Source organism: Capsella rubella, unplaced genomic scaffold (assembly GCF_000375325.1).
Source record: "Capsella rubella cultivar Monte Gargano unplaced genomic scaffold, Caprub1_0 scaffold_4, whole genome shotgun sequence".
NCBI lineage: Eukaryota > Viridiplantae > Streptophyta > Magnoliopsida > Brassicales > Brassicaceae > Capsella > Capsella rubella.
This window is the reverse complement of record NW_006238920.1, coordinates 11,733,283-11,748,918: the sequence shown is the minus strand read 5'-3', so window position 1 is coordinate 11,748,918 and position 15,636 is coordinate 11,733,283. Positions and strand designations below refer to the sequence as shown.

Genomic DNA, 15,636 nt, shown 5'->3' with positions numbered 1-15,636 from the left:
TGACAAATATAATTTTTTTCAAAAACATTAGTAAATAAGGGAAGAAGTAAGTTATTCATTCATACAACTTTATAGATGAAAACTTTGATTTCTTGTTCTCACACGAATTTCAAGGAGGACGATGTTGATGTAACAAGCTTCTGATTAAATAACAGATGATAAAGGAATCTATAAAGAATGAGTGGACATATCTCAAGCCGACCAAAGGTACCCCATTCAGATTCTTCTTACCACAAAAGAACCTTTACAATAATACATTATCTAGGTAATGAAATAATTGTCGTATATGATCTCATTCACATCTGAGAAGATTCCCCCATATGTTGTGTTTTCTTCAAGTGAACTTTTGGAGAAATCACGCAAAGTCAGTCTCAACTGTCGTCAACTGGTGAAAGATGGAGAATGATGGAAGAGTAACTGAGCATTGGGTACATATTTGCATCCAAGAAGTGCCTATACTGCTTCATCGCTGTTTCTCTCTCTGGGAGGTCCGGTGTCATGCAGTCATAAGGGCTCGGTTTGCTCGTGTCTACAAATGGCTCCCATCGGTATCCAGGCCGGCTAGGGAGTGAAACAAGAGTGGCTAGATGACTCGTGTTGAATGCCACATAGATTTCTCTCTTCACAGAATCAACCTGTACAATAGCAAAGATATATTTAATCACTAATATAAGAAGCTGTCCTTGTAAAGAGGTTTCAGTTCCTAGAGATATCAAATGTGCGCTCTTGCTTTATAACACCACTACCTAAGTGACAAGAGATTAGGGTATGAGAAAAATAGTACCAGTGAAAATGCAACAAATCGACTTATTTCAGACCAATCTGGCACCTCAGGAGCAAGACCATGCCACTGCAGACGCTTTGCTGTTGGAAAATCGTACAGGCCAAGTGATTCACATTCACTACAAGACAATACAATTCCCATAAATCAGAAAATCCAAAAGCTGGGAAAAAAAGAGGATTGCAAAAGCAAGACAACACATATGAGAAGGTGAGAAGAAAGTAGCATGTCAATTCTTGGATTCGAAATTATATGAAAGCAATCATCTAAGCTTACGTAATACTCATAAAAGAAGATTACGTACTCACGAAACTTGATAAGAAGACGGCAGAATCTGAAGAAGTCGGAGTCTGCTTCTTCCTTTTTATCCCACCGAAAATAGTTCAACTGCCTCAGAATTGTATTAACATTATTGGAAAGATATTATTGGGAGAAAAGAAACATAGAATCATCTCAAAAACAAAGCATTAAGGGTTTACATAGTTGTCATGGCAATAGGTGTTGTTGTTTCCCCCCTTTGTATGGCCATATTCATCTCCCATGTAGATCATCGGGACACCCTGGTGATAAATAGTTCAGCATGACAAAGAAATTGGCTCATGCTTAGAATGTGTATTAACGTTCTTAACCCTTATATTATTACTTAACATGTTGCAAATGCATACAATCACTGCATAGTACTTAATTGCTAGTGGAGTTAATTTCTCTTGTGGTTCTTTTGAACTCAGTGACCCTACTTCAGTATTATAGTTCAATGTGTAAACATTAGTCAAAAGAGCTTTAAGCAGGAATTAGAACAAAAGATGTAAAAAAATGGTTAGCTTTACTTGGGAAACCATGAGGGAAACAAAGAAATTCCGCATCTGTCTTTTCCTTAATCTCTTCACCGATATACTTGCAAAGTCTCCCTCCTGCAGCCCAATACCAATTAATTGAAATTTTAGGTAAAAATGTTAAGCCATTCATTTCAGATTTTAAACATTCCACAAAAGGTCTTATGATATTACAGAGACTGAATTCACATAGCTGATGAAAGAGAAAACAACGAGAATCCAATCAAGTATCTGAAGTTTAGATGTTTGATGTTGAACTTCCAGTTTTAATCTATAAAAACCTACTTAGAACATGTGTTTCTTGTAGTTGCAAAACTACTAATTATGATCCACTCTATACTTCTTTAAGGAAGCTGCAGCTATTTAGGTTAAAATTATTTATAGTGATAATTTTAACGAATATTTAGCCATACTAAAATACTTTTGTGCAAAAGAGCAAAAAAGAAATTCCACACAAGAGCACAAAGCTAATATCTTTACCTCTCCACAGTTCCAGCTATAATTGTGATTCTCTCCATCATTATTCTCTTCTCCATTTGCCAAGTTATTCTTATTGTTGTAAGTTACTAAATCTCCCAACGTAAAACCATCATGCGCACATATAAAATTGATGCTGTTCCAAGGTTTCCTACCTCCCTGATGCACAGACACAATCAAATATCAATAAGCTATACAAGAACAATATAACAACCAAGAATATCACAATAAAGATAAGATATCTGAAAAAAAAAAAACAAAGAAGAAGATTAGATATGTATGGAGACACCCAAGTATAGTAGACGTTAACTTTACCTGGTACAGATTTGGGCTTCCACAGAGACATTCAGCAAAAGCACCGGCAAAGCCATCGGTGCCTTTTATGAACTGTCTCACAACATCCCGGAACTGAAACGGACAAGAATGTCACTGTCCAATATTAAATTTACAACGATGATTGATATCATGCACACACGAAATGGAAACTGTCACAAGAACTGAACATTCATTTATTCTTGCCTCATGTCAGACTGTTGTCTATTGGGTAATAACAATAAGTCATAAAGATTTCCGTGTTCATTGTTAATACAAGCTGATATACATTTATGTTTATTAGTAAAGGCAGATCACATAGCCTGTTTCTTTTTCAACTGATTAGAGCAGATTCTAAGGGTCAGTAGAAAGATGAATAACCATTAATTATCACATCAGATTTGGCACACCGTGCTCCTACTTTTCCTTATATTCACTACGACTGAAGACATTAGTTTCATGTAATGAATATCTCAATAAAAAGAAAAACACTTTTTGCTCGTAATACATTTACTGACCTTTCCATTCCACTCAGACCAAATACCCCAGTGTGGAAACATGCCAACTTGGTATAGCCCACCCGCATCCCATGCTTCAGCTATCAGCTGTTTACAAAGAAGCAATATAATATAAATATCCCGTCATCAACGATCTTACGTTGGTGAATGTGTTTACATTAAGAAAATGATTACTTTATCACAATCATCTACAGGACTGGGGATTAGGACATATATTGGAAGATCACATGGAAATTTTACACAGGAATAATTCAATACTGAAGTCTTAAGTACAACAAGAAGAAATAAAACAGGTTTTATGCTAAATAATCTTTTGATGCATGCAGATCACTAATTACGAGTTTTAAAAGTTTAGTTATGGAATGAGAAAATATAGTAGTGATATAGTCAGCATCTCTATACTCTGAACAATGTAAACCAATGTTACCTAAAGGGGAAATGTCAAGGGAGCTAGTTTATCACCTTAACACCACGGAGTATTGGATCATTACTTATCATATCAATTACTGGAGGGCAGGTAATAGGGGTACCAGTTGTCAGCAAGTCACCTTCTATATCAGCCCCATAAACATTGGCTGCATCCCATAGACTAACAAGAATAGAAAAATAAATATTCCAGAAACATATGGATCAAACAAGCACTCATTTCACGTACTCTCTAACATCTGCACCTGCTGCTCCTTGACATAATTGAACCAAGATCAAAGCGGAAGCCGTCAACATGCATCTCTGTTACCCAATATCTGTTTAACGAGAGAGATATCCACAGGCTTAGGAGGATTTAACTGAAATCAATACATTTTCGGAAATCAACCTAGTGTAAGGATTCTTGAGTCAAAAATTCAAAGTAACCAGGGTGGAATATAAGGATTACATTATAAACGAGATGTCATCATAAACAAATGGCCTAAAATTATTTGTAACAAATGCAGCCTAGACACGAGACCATGAGAGTTCGCAAGAACAACAATGAACATAACAGACTTAATTTGACAAAAAAGCCAAGCAATACATCTGCTCTATTTTTGGGAACTACCTCAGGCAATCTACTATGAATTGACGCACCACAGGATGATTGCAGTTGAATGTATTACCACAGCCTGAATAGTTATAGAATTCGCCCTGTTAAATCACAAAATATGCTTAAACTTTAGATTCATTGATAAACATATCATATCAGAATTATCTGTATGAGTCTACAAACTATGAAACCAAAAGCATTATGAATCATCACTAGGTGGAATATATACTATTTTTCTAGTCCTAGCAGAGTTATGTAAAGGTCATGCAGAAAATTTAAAAGGCAGTTCTACAGGTTTCTGATGCATGATAAGTTACTGAACCGACCAATCAAGAACTTTAAATCAGCAAAGCGACTTAATTTATTGAATGTAGTTTATGTTTCAAATGACAGAAGAAAAAGAGTCCTAGATTTTAGATTCTAACCCCACAGATCTTTTGATTGTCTCTTGTTCTCTAAGCAACGAAACAAAAGAAACACATGACTGCTTGATGAGCTTTACCTTTGGAGCAACCATGTAATAGACACTGTTATCAACTCCTCTAAATGAGAAAATGGGTCCTTTTTCATTGCCTTCAGCTGTGTGGTTCAAAACGACATCCATGATTACCTGCTTAAAATCTATCAAGACCTGCATCCGTAAACCTAACAACAAATACTTAGCTACTAGGAGACTAGTTGTCACCTCAATTCCTCGTTTATGTGCCTCTTTAACAAGAATTTTAAACTCATTTATGGCTCTTCCAGCAAAGCTGCGAGAGCTTGCCGATGAATATCTGATCATGGGTGAGAAGAATCCAATAGTAGAGTAACCCCAAAAATTTACCCTGAACAAGCAAGACAACCTGATTATACATGCTATATCCAACATTTAACTGAGTTATCGTGTGAGAATTAAAGATAGTATAATTTCATGTGAGAGAGCTTCTTTCCATTCCAGATATATGATATTATCTTTTAAGTTATTTCACCCCTCATTAATCTGAAGTTTCCTGAGAGAACAAAAATCCTAGTTGAAGAATTCTTTAGAATAATTAATACATGCTATCATCCACATATGTTAACATTGAGTGTTTCCACTATGTAGTTTGCTCATACTAGAAGACACTTGATAAAAAAAAATGAAAGAGCAAAAACCAGTAGAGGTATTTTCATCAAAAAAGGCATGGTCTATGGCTTACCTATGGTCTCCCAGTATCGTATTGTAGCTGTGATACTCCAGCTCATTAAACTCGTGACATGGCATTAATTCTATGCAATTTATCCCAAGCTCCTGTAAATATGTAAACAAATTAAGTTGACATCCCTGATCTCTACTTGATGATATTTTCAGTTAGATGAGGGTTCTAGCTAAGCAGATATTATTAGAACCGAAAACTAATGAAACTGTGTGCTCATTTTTACCCAAAATAGAAATATTTGTATCGGTTAAATCACCAAAATCTCTTCTGAATTAAACAAATAAGCTCTTTGCAAAACTGAGGACAGCTTATAGCAACTGCAAACAAAGATAGTCATATGTACGACATACCATAATTAAAGTTGATAAACTGGGATATCATTACCCCACAATGATCAGAAAGGAGGAATTCAGTGTTGAACAAATGAATATGTTATCAACAAAGCTACTGATATTGTCAAAATTTCACCTAGAGACTATTTATAGTAAGCTTGTTCCAAAATAACAGTTCAAAGTTTTCTCAACAGAATGTGTTTGAGAACCAGTACCTGCAAATGGTCAAGCTTCTCTGCAACACCCTGGTATGTTCCAGGAAATTCAATTTTGCTAGATTCATGCCTTGTGAAACCTCGCACATGCATTTCATATATAACAAGATCCTTCTGTGGCAGCTTCAGATGCATATCCCCTTCCCAATCAAACTGAAGAGCAGCAAGATCAGTAGAATCACTTATTAAAGAGTATATTTATATCATCCAAAAGAAATTAGAACAGCATAATAAAAATCATGGTACCTCTTCATCACGAGTGGGCACCATACACGCCATTTGAGGCCAACAATTTTCATCAGGTCCCAAAACTCCAAACTCATCTCTGCTTATAATTGCCTACCAAACCAAACAAAGGGAGAAAGTTATAGCCAAGCCAAGAAGATTGTCTACGGGTCAGTGGTTTAGCTGCTCTATTTCTTTACTCAGAAAACATCAAAATTTTGATTACCTTTGCGTAAGGATCCAATAAAATGTTAGAAGAGTCATAATAGTGACCATCTTCAGGAGAGAACTTGCCATCAAATCTGTAACCATACAACATATCTTTGAAATTCCCTTTCAAAAACACATGCCAGACATGCCCAGTTCTATTCCTTGATGGATCGAGCTGAATCTCCTCCGTCACTTTGTTCTGCAACGTGAAATTAAACCCAAATTCAAAAAGGGGTTTCACAAAAATATCAGTTAAACCCAAAAACACTCTCTTTAAAAAGGATATACCTGACGGAGATCGGAGAGAGAAATCAAGCAGATGGTGGCGGAAACGGAGTTTGCAGAGTAAACAGAGAAATTGACGCCGTCCTCTCTGACGGTGGCGCCGAATGGTGAAGGAAGACCATCGGAAACGAGAAATCTATCTGATTTAAGAGGTTTCTCCACTACGGCAACGTTTTCAGCTTCGCTGATTCTTCTGTCCTTTGCCGAAATCGATATTGGCCGGAAGATGCGCTTGAAATTGGGAGTGGAGATTCTAGGAAAAGAGTGGTTATAGAAGAGAGTGTTCAGCTTGGTGTGGTGGAGGAAACTAGAGCTGCATTTGATTGCATCCATGGAAAGCTCTTCTTAGAGCTCAAAGGAGTGATGAAAGAGAGACGACGAAGTGTTTGACACTCATAGTGTGTGTGATGATCATTTTGATATTTTCTTATAATTTTGTTTTTATTATTACAAAGCAATTTCCAAATTCGACTTAAAAATAAGTTTATCGGTTTAAAAGGATGCTATCGTTACAAATGGGTAATATATGGGCTTAAATATGGGCCTCAAGACATATACCCACTAACATGTACTTCTGCTATCAGAAAATTTGTTTGTACAAATTACAGCATGCACGTCCGTTTTAATTGTTTGTTCTTCTTTCTTTTCTTTTTTGACGTTAGTTCGTTCAAAGAGATATTTTATTTAAGACGATTATACGCAACCCACATATGTATATGTTTTTACAATATCAATGTATATAACTTTGATAAAAGGAAAAAAAATCCAAGTAAATTTACAAAATCAATCAAATATATTTACCGGATTAACACACAAAACAAAGTTATGTGTGACAAAATAGCATGTGCATCAGTACATCCACAACCACAACCTAAGTTAAAACTTAAAAGGAAATGTGTTTAAACTTTATATTAGTGTACTAACCATAAGAGCTGCATGTGTTCAAAATTTTAGAAAAAATTATCCCATTTTTTAAAAAAATTATTGTAACACGTTACCTAATGGTAAGATACTTGAAATATCTACAAAAGGACATTGGGACCATATATCTATATATACAAATAAATAGTAGTATAAATTTATTTAGAGAAAACTGTATTCAAAAGGAGCTGTGACCATACATATATACTAACATGCATGGTGATGATGCCGGGACCCTTTACTTCAGATTCTTCCAACTCCAAACAAAAAAATCTAAGTTGTTGATAATAATCAATTGGTAACGTACGTTTTGAATTGTTGTCGTATACGTCACATATACACACAAATTGATGATTGAGATACATATCTTAAAATATTAATTACAAATAAAAAAGATAGAATTTTGATTAAAATGGCCATATATGTATATATATATATATTTTTTTTTTTTGAATGTATATGTATATATATATTGCTTGTTACGTGAGTAACCAAAACTCCAGAGCCATTTGGTTTTGTACGGACGACTAGGACTAGCTAGCTATAACCAATTTTTGTGATCTGAAATCATATTATTATTGGTTAAAAGCTTGAAGATGTAAGAAAAAGGTTATTTTATTATGTTAAGATAAGCTATCTGGCTTCAAAACACTGTAACATATATGACATGCACAAAGATTTGCAAAATGGCATCATTTGAGAGAAGTTTTGAGTATAAAGCATTACGAACTTAACACTTTTAAAAGAACTAATAAAGCATAGATAAAATTAAATGTCGATTTGTGAGATTCCTAGCTAGCTCTGTACGTAGTTTATAAAAATTGGAACTAATTATGGTTCAACTGGAATCGGTTCTGATTATAAAAGAGAGCATAGAAATAAAACATTTGGTACATATCCTTTCTCCATATCTCGACGAGAGATTTCGAAAGATATAAAAATAGGAGAGGAGCTTTTCGGTTTAAGGAGAGGCCATATATGATAATGACGCGATGAGGACCCGGTTACGATTTCTTCAACAGGTTCTCTAAAACATATATACGGTTGAATTGTCTTGTTTGTATATGCCATAAGAGTCAAATACGTACATATATATGTAATATAAGTTTCAATCTATGCTCAAAAAGAAAAATGAAAATAATAATATATACCAAGCGACAATAAGTTTTCAACCGTATGTTAAAAAATATTGATCTTTTATGTTTTTCAAATTCCGATTATATAGGTAATTTGTAATGGGTTATGCATGGATGATTAATGAAGACATATGATATCGACTATATATGCATGATAGCAAATCATATTACCCTTTCGTATCAAATCATTGGTTGAAGAAGCTGTAGACTAATAAATTTTCATTTACTTGAGAAAAAAAAAAAAACTAATAATTGGCATCAATAATGTTTGACACTGGTGTCATCTCATCTCATCTCTTCTCTTCTCATTTATCTTCTCGAGTAAAGAAATGATCTGTTTTAGCAGCTAATTCCATTTTCTAATCAATCCTATATATATTTTAGCCGCGATATGGATACATTTTTGAATGTAAAGATAAGTTTGGTCTGATTCTCTAACTTTTTTTTGTTGTTGTGTGTGTCCGTCAAAATTGGAAATAGAAGAATAGAAGAGAATGTGTTGTTTAGTTGATCGAGTAAAGAAGATAAACTGATGACTGAGCATTATTAATCAAGTTGGGCGGGGATCTGTTTGACACCATAATAATAAAGTCACGTGTATATGTTCTCTGTTTTCTTGTGACCATGCCCGCTGATCTTTTTCTTTGCAGATCTTGATCAAATCAAGATTTGTTTTCGCTTTTGAGGCTTCTACGACTACAAACAAGGTAAACTAATAAAAGATCAACACAATTTTCATAAAATCTTCAATATTTTTGGAAACAAAAAAAAACAAATTAAACTTTTGTTTTTCTTGTTACCATTTTGTCTTCTAAAAACTATCAGTGATGGGTTTATGATCATCATCTTCATATGTGAAAATGTCGGCTTATGCTCATCAGATGGAGAGGGAATTCTCCGGTCTATCCAGCCGAGGTGGTTCCGGTAATATTTATACTCTTCTAACTTCTAACATCTGAGTTTGGTCTGATTCTTGAGTTAAATCAGAGTTTACAGTCTTTGTTTCTTTTTTTTTTGCAGAACTGGGGAGTCGATTTTCGATAGAATCTGGATGTTACATGACATCTTTAGCAGCTTCCATCTTCATAGGTTCTCTTGTGACATTTGGAGTTTTGATGATAACACTTCTCATAGCTTTATCAACCATGTTACAGAGCTGTGAAAGCCGAGATATTGGAGTCGTCGAGGCTCAAAGACTTGAAGAGAACTTCAGTTACTGCAGAATCTTGTCTTTGCACTCTCAGCTCAATAGCTTGCAAGAAGAAGACACCCAATTACCATTGTTATGCAGAGATGTTGCTTTACGCAGAATCAAACAGGGAATCTACTTGAGAGAGTTGAACTTCACTATCCAAATGGCTCTCACTTTCTTTCAAACCATCAAACCGATGAACGATAGCCGCGATGTTGTTGTGATCGAGATCGATGACACCAATCTGTAAGTGTTTGTTTGGTTTTTTCATTTTCTTTCTGCAAGTTTTTCAAATTGTAAACTTTTTGTTTTTCTTCTCTCTATGTAGATTAGAACAAGATAGTTATAATATGAAGTATATCGAAGAAGCAAAGCATCAGAGAAGCAAACTAACACTGAAACTATATTTCAAGCTACTATCACATGGTTATACAATGGCTCTATTATCAAGAAGACCAGAAAGAGAGCGGGACGCCACAATCGAGCAGTTAAAATCTAGAGGATACAGCGATTGGTCACATTTGATCATGAGGTTTGTAATAAACTTCAACTGCTAATCTCATTCCATATCAAAGTATAGCAGAAAAAGCCAGAGATTGTTAAAAGGAGTTATATTCTCTTATTGCAGGGAAGATAAAAGACAAAAGGAAGAGTTAGAAAGAGGTCACTGTGTAATCGGAGTAATTGGTAATCATATGGATGTGTTAAGAGGCCAGTGGAATTGGCAAAGCAAGCGTCTGTTTAAACTTCCAAGCCTTGCTTATGATGATGTTTCGGATTACACTGAAAGATGAGATCATGGACTTTGATGTGTATAAATTCTCAAGAGTTTTATGTAATTGTTTTATTACGGTTTCAAAGATAATGTAGAGACATACTGTAATTTTTCAATGTCTCATGTATACATATAGTTTATTCTACAATTTCCTGAATTTGGCCTGTCTTTTGGTCAATATCAACATCACAAAGTGAGGTTGTCATGTATCCAAGAATATGCAGCAAATCAGTATAGCTTAAGAGTCAAAGAACCAAATTCATACAATAAGACAAAAAGAGAAATTCGATGTTAGCCAGTAATTACAGTGCACCACTGGGCCTAGACAACACTAACTATCGAGAATTAGAAGAAAAAAGAATGGCTGCTTTAGTCACAAACCATAAGAATGCCTGCTTTTGTCGTGAACTGTAAGCCTATAAGTCAAACAGAAGCTCTTGAGATTAAGTCGAGGTAGCCCATATATATTCACTAACAGTGCTCAGATTTGGATCCTCCTGGTACTGACTCCAAGCTGACACAAACTGTACGCTTTTGCACCTGTGAAAGAGGGAGATACATGGAGCTTACATAAAACAGATAACATGTGAACAATCCTTGGTAGTGCATTTAATAAGCCATAGAAACTTACTGGCGGAGTAGCATCAAGATACGGAGGATAAGAGGTCTAATATCATCGCGATCTTTACGAGTTGATGACTCTTTGTACAAGGAAACTAGCTCCTTCACCAATCTGAGGATCCAAAATCATAAGAGGATTGATGTTAACGAGTGGATAAGAGAGGATAATATACTGCTCTTTAGTGTTTCAGAGGCTTAAACCTTGGGATCACAGGTGAGTTTCTAATCCACGTCAACCTCACAACAGTCTCCAGTCTCTCAAGAACCTATATGGTATTTGCAGGTAATAATATTTTCATGTTTATATTAAAGAATGTAAGAATGAGGCTAGTCTAACATATCTACAAGATGAACAATTCAATACCAACAAAACAGTTTCAGCGTCGTCTGAATGCATCCAGTGAAAGAAAAGAGGGAAGATACGCCGAAAATGAGCAAGTAGGAAAAGCCCTAGAGCGTTCAAGAGTGGCTCGAGGAATCTTAGCCAAGTGATACGTCGCTCCTTATTTATTGGTTGGCGTTCCAAATGGCCAAGCATCTCATTCATAATCTTCTCGTACCTAAACAAGAAATTTTCAAAATTTGCAAAAGAAGAGTTGAGAAAGATGGAGCAGTCGAACCAATCTATCGAGAGACATGATTTAAATTGAATGCAATGCAAAGATTTTGAGAATGGAAAATATATTCATAAATACAATTGACAAGATAGAGACAATTTATTATACCACGGGCTACGGGGATTATTTGGGTGGATTTTAGTCACAAGAAGAACAGATAACTCTACCACATGTATCCAAATCTCATCATCAGAAGCTATATTCTGGCAACACGCATCAAGAACCACATCTCCATACAAACCGAGGTCACCTGAAGTCACATTTTTAGCGAGATGAACTAAGCTTATCATACCTTGCCCCTGTCATCAAGCAAAGAAAGAGATTATCAAGCTCACTATGCCTTGAGATATTCCAAAACGGAGGAGCCTTAACTAACAAAACTTAGAGGATTTCGCATCATGTTACAACTAATCAGACAAAACTCATCAATCTCTACATCTCAAAAGACTTACTTTGACTTCAGGAGACCAATGATCAAGTGCTGTCAAAGCACAAGGAACCACCAAGTTGCAAAATTTCACCAAATTCGGTTTCTCAACCTATCAAATCGAACATATTGAACAGATGACATCAAATACCTCCAAAAGTATAAAGTTGGATTTATTCACAACAGAACAGAGCAATTCTTAATTTTTATAACTCAGACCTGAGTCACAAACCACCTGAGCTGGTGAGCCGCAATGATCGCATTACCAACAGGTGTTCTCGCCATTACAGCTGAAACATCATCTGCATCATTGTTCTTACCAAGTGAACTCTTATAAATTGTATCTTTTAACTCTGGCAAAACAATCGGCAACAATTCAATCTTCCCACTATCAACTACCAATCCCTCGAGCTCCTCAGCATTACTGTTGTGAGGGAAATCACTGAAACGATCCCTTGAAATCTCGCGAAATGTAGATTCCCCAATGACAGAGAGGTTTTCTGGAATCCATGAGAGTAGTTCGTGCTTGGAGGAACGTGAAGAAGAGAGGAGTGCACAAGCAAGCGCGAGATTCTTGATCAAAGCATGACCGTCTTCTTCTTCATTGACTCGGTGAGGAGAAGAAGTGTTTGGTAACAGGGAAAAGAGTATGTCTTTGGTGGATACTTTGCTACTCTCTTGTGGTGTGTACTGTGTACGTCTGAGGATCTCTGCTATTGGTTCAGATAATCTGAATCCTCCAAACAAATCAAAATTAGGGTTCTTCAAGTAAACAGTAAAGGGCAGAAAGAGAGATAACTAAGTCACTCACCCGAGAAGACGGTCATGGAGATCAGAGGTTGTGTTCATCTTTCGAAAGTTCAGAATTTTCTTTTGCAAAGTTCGTTTCTTTAGCCTTTACTTAGGTTTACACACGATTCAATCTGGGCTACTCTGTTTTACTGGAAATTTTTTAAAAATTTAACGAAGAACCGGACCGGACCGGACATGATTACAGTTAACGATATGTCTGTCCGGTCTAATATGCCGGTTCGGTCCCCCTCGAAAGACCAACATCAGAGCCAAAAGTCTCAGTTATTAAATGTATCACAAGAAGGAAACTCAGAGAGACCTCGGAGAATTTGATGCCTGGTTCATGATGGAAGACAAGAACATGAAGAGCGAATACAGGTAAAAAAAAACACATCACAGATACAAAGACAAATAGACTGAACTTGTTAACTTAAAACTGGACAGAGAACTTGAATTCAAGATTCGGGAACGGCTGCTACAGCTGCAGCAGCTGCTGTGGCAGCAGCAGTAGCGCGTTTGATGGAAGCAGATTTGATGAGGTGATTGTAACTTCCTTTCTCCTTGAAAAGCTGAGCGAAATGGTGCTTGCAGTACAAAATTCCCTCAAGTGCTGCATAGTTCGATGGAGATATGGGACAGCCTCCATGAGAACACTTGAAGCAAGATTTATGGTAACACTGACTTTCCACAGTTACCTACAGTTTTGTAGAAAACAGAACAAGATGATATAAGTAAATGATCCAGTTCCAGGTCCAGGAGACTCGTATTGCGAATGATCCAAACGACAAGTTTTAATGTGATTTTCCCAAAAAAAAAGATCACAGAAAGAGCGTAGAGCTGAAGAGGAAAGCAATGTATAAGACTGAGAATGTATATTAACCTTTTCGATTGGATACACGGTTTTATTGCAAGTAGCGCATTTGTCTTGCGTTCCAGAGAACATTCCAGCAACTCGACTAGGTGTCCTTGTCTGAGAACAACCAAGAAGAGTATAGAGTCATGTATCTCAACTCGTGTAACTAAATAAAATCATGGACGCGTTGTTAAGAAGCAGTTACCAGCTCAGGGGTTGGCTTATCAGACAATGGCTTTGCAGCTGTGAAAGGGAAGAGAGTTTGTAGATAAAATTAAAGTAAGACACCACAAGTAGAAGTTGGATCAAAAGGTGAAGTTAGAAAAGAGTAACATACGTGACTGAAAGTTCTTGCTGAAACTACCAGACTCCTTGAAGAGCTGCTCAAAATGAGGCCTACAGTACACCACTCCTTCCATTGATGAATAGTTGCTCAGCTGTTCAAAAACCAGCAACAATTTTTAACTTGATCAAAAGAAGACCACTTCAGATCAAGTATAAGATAAAACTCTTCATGAAACCCTCAAAACTTTCACAATGCTAATAACTACATATAAGATTTGCGTTATGGAGAATTGGTCATTCAAGTTCCACTGGTGAATACTCGGAAAACCCCACAACTCTGTCTAGAGAATCTCCTCATGAATCCATTAAACTATCACACAAATAGTAACTAATCCAGGAATTGCTAATGTGAAACTAGGCCATTCAAGCTATAGTGTTAAAGCTTGAACCTTGAATTTCAGTAAACATGAGAACATCCATAAAGATAACAAGGAATTGATCAAACACTCGTACATGGAGTCACGAAGGGGAAAGCAAAAGAGCAAAAAAAAACTCACTTGAAGTCTACTTTTGCAGTGAGAGCATTTGAAGCAAGACTTGTGATAAGAGACTCCATCAGCTGAGAGAAGCTCTACAGGGTAAACTGTCTTCTCGCACGCCCTGCATTTCTGCTGAGTTCCTGTAAACGACATCGTTTTCTTGACTTCACGATTGTCCTCTGCCCCCAAAGATCTCTAACCTCAAAACCTCTTAGTCTACCTCTATAAACATTTCAAAAACCACAACACAAAGAGAGGTTTAAGAGAATATCCCATCACACATTCTTGACTTTTCACATTAGCTATTTGCATTGATTCAGAGTATTCAAACAAATCGATCCGTGGATCAAATCAGAACACAAAAATCGAATCTTTTATTTTTTTCTACAGGAATTAGAAAATCTGATTTTTAACAGAATAAATAAGTAACAGACGGCAAAATGGTTACCTCTTTGTCGATCTGATCAACCAAAAAAAGGAAACCCAAAAATCGAGAAGAGAGAAATGCAGGTGTAAGATTGCAGCTGCGTGAAGATTAAGGTGAAAGGAAGAAGAAGATGATGAAGATGAAAGGTAATGATTATGTAGCACGATGTCACAAAATAAACGCTTTCGTGTTTTTTTTTTTTTTTTTTTTTATGTTGAGCTTTGGTGGAGACAGTGGGGTTCCACTTTGGCCTGGCTAAATTATTGTTTAATTTTGAAAATTAAACAGCAAATCATTGAAAGATTAGGTTCATCAAAATAATCCTTTTAACTAAGAAACCAACAAAGTATTGTTTCTTTTTCTTCTCTATTTCACTAAATTAAGCATTTTTAGTTACCTGTTTGTTGTACTCTTCTCTAATATGATTACAGAATAAACCATTTTATTTCTATGATGGATAACACAATTTGTTACAACTAATTTTCAATAATTCAACATTGTTTCAATTCTTATATGGTTAATATAAAGATTATAAGGTTAGTTTTGTTTCTTCTTCTTTTGGATACTATTACAACTGATTTTCAGAAAATGCCACTCACAAATCTCTGAAATATGTGGGCTCATAGAAAACATCAGCACAACCACCGGTTTCACTTGAAAT

The 15,636-nt window shown here is 35.9% G+C and overlaps 4 protein-coding genes across 4 annotated transcripts; 1 reads left to right on the top strand and 3 right to left on the bottom strand.

Annotated features, from left to right (window-relative positions):
* Positions 1-35: 35 nt before the first annotated feature.
* Positions 36-6,808, bottom strand: LOC17888020 (isoamylase 1, chloroplastic). The gene is made up of 18 exons (XM_006295758.2): positions 6,394-6,808; positions 6,122-6,304; positions 5,917-6,009; positions 5,671-5,823; positions 5,124-5,215; positions 4,628-4,769; positions 4,445-4,552; positions 3,958-4,043; positions 3,593-3,664; positions 3,384-3,510; positions 2,922-3,008; positions 2,407-2,499; positions 2,095-2,250; positions 1,609-1,692; positions 1,261-1,341; positions 1,086-1,168; positions 785-902; positions 36-635 (listed from the first exon to the last, which is right to left on the bottom strand). Exons 1-18 carry the CDS (start codon positions 6,721-6,723, stop codon positions 372-374), a joined length of 2,352 nt encoding a protein of 783 aa, XP_006295820.1. The 5' UTR covers positions 6,724-6,808; the 3' UTR covers positions 36-371.
* Positions 6,809-8,712: 1,904 nt separating this feature from the next.
* On the top strand, positions 8,713-10,571 carry LOC17890337 (uncharacterized protein At2g39920). The gene is made up of 5 exons (XM_023783980.1): positions 8,713-9,154; positions 9,273-9,371; positions 9,468-9,885; positions 9,968-10,171; positions 10,268-10,571. Exons 2-5 carry the CDS (start codon positions 9,308-9,310, stop codon positions 10,431-10,433), a joined length of 852 nt encoding a protein of 283 aa, XP_023639748.1. The 5' UTR covers positions 8,713-9,154; positions 9,273-9,307; the 3' UTR covers positions 10,434-10,571.
* Positions 10,572-10,633: 62 nt separating this feature from the next.
* On the bottom strand, positions 10,634-13,034 carry LOC17888942 (uncharacterized protein At2g39910). Its single transcript, XM_006295630.2, has 8 exons — positions 12,891-13,034; positions 12,299-12,809; positions 12,105-12,191; positions 11,761-11,951; positions 11,400-11,595; positions 11,237-11,301; positions 11,046-11,147; positions 10,634-10,954 (listed from the first exon to the last, which is right to left on the bottom strand). The coding sequence occupies exons 1-8, from the start codon at positions 12,926-12,928 to the stop codon at positions 10,858-10,860; spliced, it is 1,287 nt and encodes a 428-aa protein (XP_006295692.1). The 5' UTR covers positions 12,929-13,034; the 3' UTR covers positions 10,634-10,857.
* Positions 13,035-13,136: 102 nt separating this feature from the next.
* On the bottom strand, positions 13,137-15,151 carry LOC17890285 (LIM domain-containing protein WLIM2a). The gene is made up of 6 exons (XM_006295844.2): positions 14,997-15,151; positions 14,567-14,770; positions 14,062-14,161; positions 13,930-13,967; positions 13,752-13,841; positions 13,137-13,566 (listed from the first exon to the last, which is right to left on the bottom strand). Exons 2-6 carry the CDS (start codon positions 14,699-14,701, stop codon positions 13,327-13,329), a joined length of 603 nt encoding a protein of 200 aa, XP_006295906.1. The 5' UTR covers positions 14,702-14,770; positions 14,997-15,151; the 3' UTR covers positions 13,137-13,326.
* Positions 15,152-15,636: the final 485 nt, after the last annotated feature.

Excerpts from the sequence above, each read along its gene's own strand:
- LOC17888020 (XM_006295758.2), bottom strand. The coding sequence starts at position 6,723 with ATGGATGCAATCAAATGCAGCTCTAGTTTCCTCCACCACACCAAGCTG. Across the intron at positions 6,010-6,121 it reads TATTGGATCCTTACGCAAAG|GCAATTATAAGCAGAGATGA; the intron begins GTAATCAAAATT and ends TTGGTTTGGTAG. Across the intron at positions 3,511-3,592 it reads ATTATGTCAAGGAGCAGCAG|TCTATGGGATGCAGCCAATG; the intron begins GTGCAGATGTTA and ends TATTCTTGTTAG.
- LOC17890337 (XM_023783980.1), top strand. The coding sequence starts at position 9,308 with ATGTCGGCTTATGCTCATCAGATGGAGAGGGAATTCTCCGGTCTATCC. Across the intron at positions 9,372-9,467 it reads ATCCAGCCGAGGTGGTTCCG|AACTGGGGAGTCGATTTTCG; the intron begins GTAATATTTATA and ends TTTTTTTTGCAG. Across the intron at positions 10,172-10,267 it reads TGGTCACATTTGATCATGAG|GGAAGATAAAAGACAAAAGG; the intron begins GTTTGTAATAAA and ends CTCTTATTGCAG.
- LOC17888942 (XM_006295630.2), bottom strand. The coding sequence starts at position 12,928 with ATGAACACAACCTCTGATCTCCATGACCGTCTTCTCGG. Across the intron at positions 11,596-11,760 it reads AATAATCCCCGTAGCCCGTG|GTACGAGAAGATTATGAATG; the intron begins GTATAATAAATT and ends TTTCTTGTTTAG. Across the intron at positions 11,148-11,236 it reads AACTCACCTGTGATCCCAAG|ATTGGTGAAGGAGCTAGTTT; the intron begins GTTTAAGCCTCT and ends TTGGATCCTCAG.
- LOC17890285 (XM_006295844.2), bottom strand. The coding sequence starts at position 14,701 with ATGTCGTTTACAGGAACTCAGCAGAAATGCAGGGCGTGCGAGAAGACA. Across the intron at positions 14,162-14,566 it reads ACTGCAAAAGTAGACTTCAA|CTGAGCAACTATTCATCAAT; the intron begins GTGAGTTTTTTT and ends GTTTTTGAACAG. Across the intron at positions 13,842-13,929 it reads ATAAGCCAACCCCTGAGCTG|ACAAGGACACCTAGTCGAGT; the intron begins GTAACTGCTTCT and ends GGTTGTTCTCAG.